General features: G+C 32.0%; 2 protein-coding genes across 2 annotated transcripts in view; one reads left to right on the forward strand and one right to left on the reverse strand.

Moving 5' to 3' along the window:
• Nucleotides 1-1,303: 1,303 nt before the first annotated feature.
• Nucleotides 1,304-4,122, reverse strand: LOC106103128 (waprin-Phi2). The gene is made up of 4 exons (XM_013282796.1): nt 4,020-4,122; nt 3,085-3,147; nt 2,479-2,646; nt 1,304-1,769 (listed from the first exon to the last, which is right to left on the reverse strand). The coding sequence occupies exons 1-4, from the start codon at nt 4,021-4,023 to the stop codon at nt 1,669-1,671; spliced, it is 336 nt and encodes a 111-aa protein (XP_013138250.1). The 5' UTR covers nt 4,024-4,122; the 3' UTR covers nt 1,304-1,668.
• Nucleotides 4,123-5,564: 1,442 nt separating this feature from the next.
• LOC106103127 overlaps nt 5,565-9,344 on the forward strand; it is a gene marked incomplete at its 3' end in the record, with an annotated part of 34,935 nt that continues 31,155 nt past the window's right edge. The window contains exons 1-3 of the mRNA XM_013282795.1: nt 5,565-5,742; nt 5,823-6,291; nt 7,672-7,791. Of these exons, the coding sequence (XP_013138249.1) occupies nt 5,725-5,742; nt 5,823-6,291; nt 7,672-7,791 (607 nt within the window). The remainder of the gene's footprint in view (nt 5,743-5,822; nt 6,292-7,671; nt 7,792-9,344) is intronic.

Consider the following 9,344-nt stretch of genomic DNA (forward strand, 5'->3'; position numbering starts at 1 on the left):
CTCACCCCGGCAAAGGGCAAGGAGGTACTGTAAGGAATATCGACTACACAACGTAGTACTCATTGACGACCGCGTTAGGGTGGTGACACACAGTTGTGTAAAATTTGTTGCACAGGTTTATTTCAGATTTTTTCTTAGCGTTTATATAAAAACTTTATTGCATTGTTTACATTTATCAAATTCTTAATTGCAAATAATTATCGTTACCATAATAACCTTACTACATTAATGTCGGCTTGTAGTTTATGATCCCTTTCGCACATGAAGGTTTTTTTCCAATTTATTTACGTTCGTTTAGTAGCATGAAAATGTATAGCCTAAAGCGTGTCGTAAGTGTAGCGCTTTTTATTAAAGAAATAATTATTCAAAAATATGCTGTGATTGTTGACATCTTACGCCACGAAGTAGTGTGTTTACGCTTTATTATATTAGTATAGATATAGTTTTATCCGTTAATCGAAAACTAATTGATAAATCATATTAGTAACTAACTAATAATATTCTTTGTCACCAGTGTGAAGTCCACAATAACCACTATTTTCCTCGGCGAGTTTATAAACTGAAAAGTCAGGACTCGACGATCCTATTTAAAAATTAAGACTGAACAATAAAATAAAGGGGAAAATTTACAAAACCGTCGTAAGACCTGTCATGATGTATGGATCTGAATGTTGGGCAGTAAAAGGGACGGACGAAAGGAGAATACATGTGGCGGAAGTGCGAATGTTAAGATGGATGTGTGAGGTAATATGAATGGATAAGATACGAAATGAGTATATTAGAGGAAGTTTGAGAGCAGTCCCAGTGGTTGAGAAAATAAGAAGTAAAAGGTTAGCGTGGTATGGGCATGTAACAAGATGGATGTTAGTTAAGAGTGTGGAAGGATACATCAGTAGAGGAAGACGTAGAAAGAGATGGATAGATTGCGTGAAAGGTATCATGAACAAGAAGGGAGTGATGACTGCGATGACGGATGATAGAGTTATTTGAAGGACGAAAACCTGGTGCGCCGACCCTACGGGAGTAGGATAAGCCAGGGGAGACGATGATGATGATGATGACTGGACAATGTATGGACTAAAAATCTGAAATCATGGATTACCTATACAAAAAAAAAAACTTTCCACAAAGAATTTCCGACAAGCAAGACTAACTTATGGTGTAACAAGTGATATTTAAGTTTGATGTTATTTTCATCAATGAACTATGCTTCTGGTCGGTGTTTTAGAGTGCTTTTCATATTTTAACGACACAACTTTGACCTATGAAAGATGAATAAACTTTATTAACTGAAATACAAGCGTAGTTTAAAATTTTATTTATACTTTTTACAAAATGAAACATATAAATATATTTGCACTGCTAAAATAATTGTACAAAAACATAATATTGTTATTTCAGTTTTAACAAAGCAAATGAGAAGCATAACGTGATTTTTGACCGACTTTCCAAAAGAAGAAGGTACTCAATTTGTCTGTATGTTTTTTTTGACGAATGTTTTAACAGTGAAAATCTACATAAAAACTTATTAAAAAATTAAAATATGACATAAATAGCCTTAGTTCATGTTAAGCGAATTAATTCGATGTCTATTTAAATTTACGCACATAGGACTTTAGAACATAAGTGTAGAACATTGGTCTAGAACATAAAGGGTCTGTAGTATTACTAGGCCCTTACACACTTCATCCTTTTGGTAGCAGGGTCCATCTTGCAGACTTCGAATGCGCTACATTTCACGTTATTGCAGTAGACACCGGGACCACCAGCTGAGAATAATAAATTTAAAAATATATTTATTGTTATTGCTAAAACAGTGACGAAAAGTTAAAAATATTACGCTTACAATTTACTTATTAAATAGGAAAAAAAAACAAGCATTTTGTGCAACAGAGACTTTTTTTTGTTTGAACACAAATAACATCTCTTAGTTTTTTTGGATCACTATTATTTACACATTATTAAAAAATTAGCCTAATAGTTAGCGTACTATTTCTTTTTAACTAGTTTATAACAACAAACTAACCTTACACTCTACATCTCTATCATACTCTTTGAAAAAATTGAGACAGGAATACATTTTTGATACTTTGCTAAAAAATCCAATGTTTAATATTCAATGGGTAACGTGAATAATTAACTGTAATTGATCTTCAGATCAGCTCACGTTTCGTATAGGTAAATCAGTTCAATCAACCGGCTGACGGATCAGTTCAATTTGTACAGCTCAAATGCGCGGTACACACTTAGCCAGTTGCTACTACCAGTCATAGATTGTATGGACTCACTGGCCCCAGTTCACACTAAGCCAGTTGATCGCCAGTCAGCGCTACGCACCAACTGTACAGGCCAAGTGTAAACCACGCATACACCACACAGGTGAGTTAGTAAATTAGTCGTTGAGTCGCAACGGTTCAAGGCCGTGAGCCGATCTTTTGAACCATGAGATTTTTTACCCACACCTAGTTTTTTACTTACATTGCGTGCGCTTATCGTTGTTACTCGAAGATCCGAACGCGTTGGCGTCAATGCAGGATTTAGCATTGCAACCGTTAGGGCAGCATATCTTGCCGTGGCTGCAATCGTAGTTCTGCTGACATTTGGGGCTGCAGCTGTATATCTTCGAGGCTAGCGGACAGCTGCCAGCTGTTGATTGTTTATTTTTTTTTAGGTTAGGTTGTTATTTTTAATCTTGATTTACAACAAAGTATTTTTTAGATAGAGATCTATTTAGTACGTTATACTTACATATTATTTTATCTATTTGTTTTTATTAATGGAAATATTGTTTCATTTGTTTAAGACAAACAAGTTATAAGTTTGAACACTGAAGTAAATTTTGATATTGCATTAGAGACACGATTGTGGAAAGTTCTATATACTTATAATAAACTAGCTGTTGGTCGCGACTTCGCTCCCGTAAAGTTTAAAAATATATCCTATGTTACTCACAGATAAATTACCTTTCTAACGATGAAAGAATTTTTAAAATCAGCCCAGTAGTTTTTGAGTTTCAACACATAAAAAAAATACAAATCTTTCCTCTTTATAATATTAGTACCTATAGATAAAAATGTTACTAACCAGCGGAAACGCTGTCGATGATCAGAAAAGCGGCAAAAAGGCACAGAATGGTCGTAAACGATCCTGGAAAACGCCATCCAAAAAATCATAAGGAAAAATCAACTTGCATCAAATATCGCCTCGATTTCCTAATTTATTCTAAACTGGTCTTACCACAGCAAATCTTTCTAGATTCTATATTCTGTAATTCAATATCGAATCGTGTTCAACTTTCATTAAATTAATTTTAAATCATAGGAAATTATCTCATTTACGTTATTTGGATTTAAACCTGCATAGATTTGAAACATTATAAATGGAATGAAAACAAAGTTCATAATTTTTGCACGCATTTTGCTCCTTATATCGCACTCGAATAATCTATTTTGTCGCATATCCATACAGCAACCAAATTTTACAATGCTTACAGTAAATTTTCATTACCGTATATATTCATCCCTCTCGTTTTCTTAAAAAGAAGCAGAGATAACATTATGTTTTTGTACTGATGATTCACCCGTGGATACCAAGTTTTAATACGATAATATTGTTCCTTATAACGTTTCAAGTCGATTATTCTTTAAGTAGATAATAACAGTAATCATCGCATTAAGAAACCCATCCGGACATTCACTTACAAGGATTTCTATAATGTCCTTACAGCCAACACAATGTTAGTTAAATTTGATTTAAAAAAAAAAAACCTTGTCGATGGTTTCGAAATCAATTCACGGTCTTGATAAGACGAATTTACCTATACGAAGAAAAGAGATAGCAAACGATATAAAAAGAGAAAGCTTTATTTTCATTCAATGTTTTTATTTACATGCGTTGTGGAATATTAATTTTTAATTTACTTAGATTATTCAAATATTCAATATATTTTACAACTGTTGAATAGATTGTTATAACCATAAAGATTTATTTGTAAAATAAATATGTATTAAATTACTTACCCATGTCGTAAATGTTTTGGCAAAAAAATAAAATTGAATAAACACTTGTACTCAGTTCAAGAGATGTGGTAAGACTGGCACATCGCGTATATAAACCAGATTATAATGCATTCATTGATCATATGCATGGTCTTATACCATTCACAGGTTACAATCTTTTAATGCCTAATTTTTTCATGCCTCTGAGAGTTTATTTTATACACTGTAGAATGTATTGTGAAGTGAACAAATTATAAACCAAAATAAAACTACGCAATGTGATTAGAATTGATATTGATAAAATATGTATTAAATCAAAGGTGCGATGAATAAGTATAAGATTTTAAAAAAAATGTGAGAGATAAAAAAAACTGTAGTGACCGTTATGCGTACTAATTGGTGGAGATATAATTATAGGAAACGGTGTTAGTGTCACTCGAATAACTAGTTTTTAATGCAATATATATATAAACGACCCAGTTAAACATATCAATCTTATTAGATACCCTAAAAACTGCGGCACTAATGTGACATTGCCTAATTGATTTTTACGTTTTGACGAAAACTTTAATCTTCAACGACATCCACACAGTAGACTATTAATTAAACGTTCCGTCTACATTATTAATATTGTTTATCTTTGTTTCTTACCAACACTACCTAGTTAAATAATAAACACTATATTTTTGTTGTAAACCGCAACAAAGAGCCGGTTTATTCCCTGTCTCTAAAGGTTGTAGGTCTTGTATGAGTCATTAATATGCAGTCATAATGAATATAATAAGGAAAATGCTTGAACTTGCATACAGTGCAATTTCATTTCTTTAGTAGTTATCTTATATGACGCAAGACTTTTAAATGTATTTTTAAGTAAACTATAAGACATATGGTATACTAAATAATGGGTAAAGAAATAAGGATTTGCATCAATCACGGGCGTCTCAAGCAAATGATCTAGGCCAGGTCTAGGTAGTTTTTATACCTATTTTACAAATTTAGACTTAATGGAGCGGAGGGTAAGGACATTAATGTGCAATCATTTCCCCCTTTAAAAGAGTATATAAAAAAAGACTGCTAATTTTCTCTCCTACCTTTTTTCTTATAGTAGTACAGATTTGAGTTGAGGTAGAATCGACTGAATAGGTGATAAACAGCATATATAGTATCGTCATTTTCTGTTTCTCATCGCCTTTGTCCTATAAAAATAGGTAACGTAATGCAATAAGTTCTGGAAAAAGTTTGGTTGTCTGCCCACCCCGACATCGTCTGCCACATTCTTGTTAAAAAGTATTCATTGGTTTTAACGCCATCTGTTGACATACGTTGTAATTTCATTAAAACGAAAGATATCAATTGCTATCAATGTTATAATAACAATAGTGTCAGTAGCATAAAATTAGGTATTTACATCATAAGTTTTATGCGATTATCATCAATTTAAATATAAGATGTGTGTTAAAGAACAAAGTAAAGAAGCTAATCTTTGGTTGCCATAGACAATGCGTCCATAGCGCCCTCTTCGGGGAAGCAAACAGCAACAATTTAAAAATTTCGGTTTTGTTGTGAATGTCAAATTGTAACCGTTGCAAAGGTTGAAAGTGATGTAAACAATTTATAAGAAAATATTGCTCTCGCTACAAATATTTTATTGTTTTAAGGAAATATACGCAGAAGTAATGATATTAGCTTTAATTTCGTAGTGTTTTTAGTTATTTCATTGTGTAATATGGATCCATTCACCCAGGTGAGTTGGTCATATTTCGATAAAATAACGGTTGAAAATTGTTAGTTTGTGTAATTTACAATTTAAGTATTCATTTTTAGCGTATGTTGGAAAGAGCGCGTGCTAGACAAGAGAAAATCGATCAGAAATTAGCAAACTCCGGTCAAACTCCGAAACGAAAACCTCTTGCTGAAAACGTCGGTGTTGTAAAACCTCAATCTCCTATTAAATCACCAATTAAATCATCAAAGGAGCCAGTTTTTTCACCAAAGAAACCTTCTAGAGAGTCTCTGAAATCAGAAACGCAGAGAAAAAGCGTACAGAAATCTGATTTGATAGTCGCCTCTCCACAGAAGCGGAACGATGTTGTAGTAACGAAAAAGGAGTTCAAAAGTCCGAAAAAGGGCAGTTTGAATAGACGGAACTCGGACGTATCAGTTGAGATTAATATTTCTCATAGAAATGATATACAAATTGAAGTGCAAGTTGAAGAAAGAGATGTTCCTATAAGTATTTTGTATGATCCAAATTTAGAAAGAGGCAGCAATGTAGTCATTAAGGAAATTCAAGGTAAAATAATGTTTATTTTAGACTTAAGCTTATTTCAATTAATTTATAAAGTACAACAATAGAACATTTAAAAGAAATATTACTATATTTCTAAATAAAAATAAAATTGACAATGCAAGCATGTCGCAAATCACTTGTAAACAAAATTGCTTGATAATTTTTTAGTTTAATTTTATTTCATATTAGATATTAGAGAGCGAGTGAGAGAGAGAGAGAGAGAGAGAGTGACTAGATATGACTAGAGAGTTACATTATAGTCATTGGGCTCAAAATCAGCACCAGCACACACAACTGTTGTATTATAAGCAATAACTAGCTTCAGTAACCTCATACAGTCTATGCAGGGTCTTTTCTACTGTGCTGGCTAAATAAACCATGCATTAGCTTTAACTACATTTACTTTTGCAAATAAAGTTTTTACAAACATCATAAAATTTTATAACATTTTCAAATTATCTGAATAGGTCATTAACATCTCAGTTGTTATAAATTGAATATATTGTATTGTTTTCCTGTAAACAAAAGTTATTGTATTACTCATAAAATCTGGACATATTCCAAAGAAGCATTAGTAAATAATGTTTACATAGTTTGTAAATATATTTAGCTTTGTGGTTTTGTCGTCTTGAATTTTAATATCAGTATAATTTGAGTGTTAGTGATTATTACACCTATTTTTTGATTTCTGTGTACTTTTCGATGATTTTCTACATCATGGTTGTAGAGACAGGTACATTATAAATTTATTTTGTAATTTGTTTACGATTGGTAAAGGTGTATGTGTTACTTTGAATTTTATTTTGATTGTTGTGTGTTTCATGATTTTTTATATATTTTCTTTGATATAACTTGATGAATATATGTCACTATTGTTGCTCGCGACTATGTCCATGTTGAATTAAAAAAATATAGCCTATGTTACTTACCGATACATTATCTTTGTAAAGATGAAAGGATTTTTAAAATAAACCCAGTAGTTTATGCGTTATTTGAATGCATACAAAGTGTAGATAATTTAAATTTGATCTTTATTATTTTTCTGATACTTAATCTATGCAAATAATAAAATTGGAGTGTCTGTTTGTAATATTAAAAGAAAATTTCCAGATTTCGGGAAGATGATGTATAATTCTTTTATTTGTCTGCTTGTTGGTTTGTCGTGTTTGTTCTGGGTACTCTCCAAAATGGTTGGGCTGATTTCGACCGAACTTTCACTGTAGGGCACATTGTAGGTTACATTTTTATCTTAATGTTGTGTGGACGAAATCGCGGGCAACAGCTAGTATTTAATAATTTCATGTCTTAAAACTGTTTAATTTCTATGTGCCTTTATTGTAGAAAGGTTTGCATATCTTTATTCATCCGTTTTCTAATCTCCAGATGACAGTTCTAAGGCAATATTGGATAAGGAAGGTGATATCGGAGATGCAAAGAATGATCGTCCAGCATTAAGACATAATGTTAAATCTCGCTTAGACAGACTGGGAAATTTATATTCTGGTAAGTTGTCCTTAGACTATTTCTTTTTTTAATATCAGATCAATACTATCCTTACAATTATTAGAAAGAAGCTTTCGCCTGCGACTCCTTTCACGTGGAATTAAAAAAATCAAAAGTGAGTACCCTATGTGTCCTTCCAGACTATCCTCTACATGTATACCAAATTTCATTGAAATCTGTTCTGCCGTTAAGGCTACAAACAACAATAATCCATTCATCCATCCAAGCTTTCACATTTATAATATTATAGTATATAGTATAGTATTAGTATGATTACAGGACATTTCACATTTTATAACACTACTAGCTGTTCCCATGCAGCTCCATCCACATGTAATTATAAAAACTTTGTTTTTTTTTTTTCAACATGACAAATTTGAAAATTTCCATTACTGTAATAACCTTGCATCCTCAATGTTGACAGCTTGTAGTCTATAGTCCCTTTCTCACATAAATATATTCTTTATGTTTCTTGGGCATGCTGTTTCTGTACGGCTTCATATAATGTTCAAAGACATTATTTTGTTTTTTATGTTATGTAAAACTTTTAATTGCAAATGTCTAAATTTAAATGCACAAATCCCAATAATGACCATCGATTTGTTGATATTATTCCTTTGTTGCAAAGCAATTTTTTTACAATAACTCAACCAATATGTTTAATAGCTTGAAAATATGAGCCAAAAGCATATTGTTAGTGTAGGGGTTTTAAGTAAAAAGGTATTATTCAAAAATATGCTGTGATTGTGAGTGATTACTCACATTCTAAATAACAAAGAAATGCGTGTTTACACTTTAAATTAGTATAGAGTTTGTGTTTCGTGAAAACTTACAGTTGGCCTTATGTTTTTGTTCATTCAAGTAACTGTTAAGCTTTCATCATCATCATCGTCGTCATCATCATCATCATCATCATTACCATCATCATCATCATCCTCATCAGCCCTCCACACAGTGTGGACTGCTTTGCGTAGTTGAAATTGCTCAGTATAAAAATTCGACCGTTACATGATTCATTTTAATCAAACAGGGTGTGGTCTGATAAAAATATCACTTCCTTTTAGTCTGTTGTATGCAAATTTAATAGGTCAACATTTTTAAATATGGGTAAAACACTCGTTATATGATTCACGCGTACATTATTTTGGAAACCGGAAATCATACTTCATGCTAATATTATAAACGCGAAAGTTTAGATGGATGGATGGATGTTTGTTAGAGTTTGTAGCCTAAACGGCTGAACGGATTTCGATGAAATTTGGTATCGATGTAGAGGATAGTCTGGAAGAACACATAGGTTACTCGCTTTTGTTTTTTTTTAATTCCACACAATGCTAGTAATTAAAGAAAACAAAAACCATGTTCAGTTGTATGAAAAGTATCTACAATAGACTTTGAAAAAATTCCATCATTGAGAATAGAAATTGTTTAATAAATAATGGATTAAAATCGGACATTTCTGAAAAAAAAGTAACTATACTAATTTCAATATGAGTCAAGCCAAAATCTTCCTTGTGTTATAAATGCCAAGGTTTAGATGGATGCATGGATAT

Source organism: Papilio polytes, unplaced genomic scaffold, assembly GCF_000836215.1.
Source record: "Papilio polytes unplaced genomic scaffold, Ppol_1.0 DF823868.1, whole genome shotgun sequence".
Lineage (NCBI taxonomy): Eukaryota > Metazoa > Arthropoda > Insecta > Lepidoptera > Papilionidae > Papilio > Papilio polytes.

What these genes read in the sequence shown, in the direction of transcription:
- LOC106103128 (XM_013282796.1), bottom strand. An exon ending in CATCGACAGCGTTTCCGCTG is followed by an intron (nt 2,647 to 3,084) that starts GTTAGTAACATT and finishes AACAATCAACAG; the next exon opens with CTGGCAGCTGTCCGCTAGCC. An exon ending in CAACGATAAGCGCACGCAAT is followed by an intron (nt 1,770 to 2,478) that starts GTAAGTAAAAAA and finishes TATTATTCTCAG; the next exon opens with CTGGTGGTCCCGGTGTCTAC.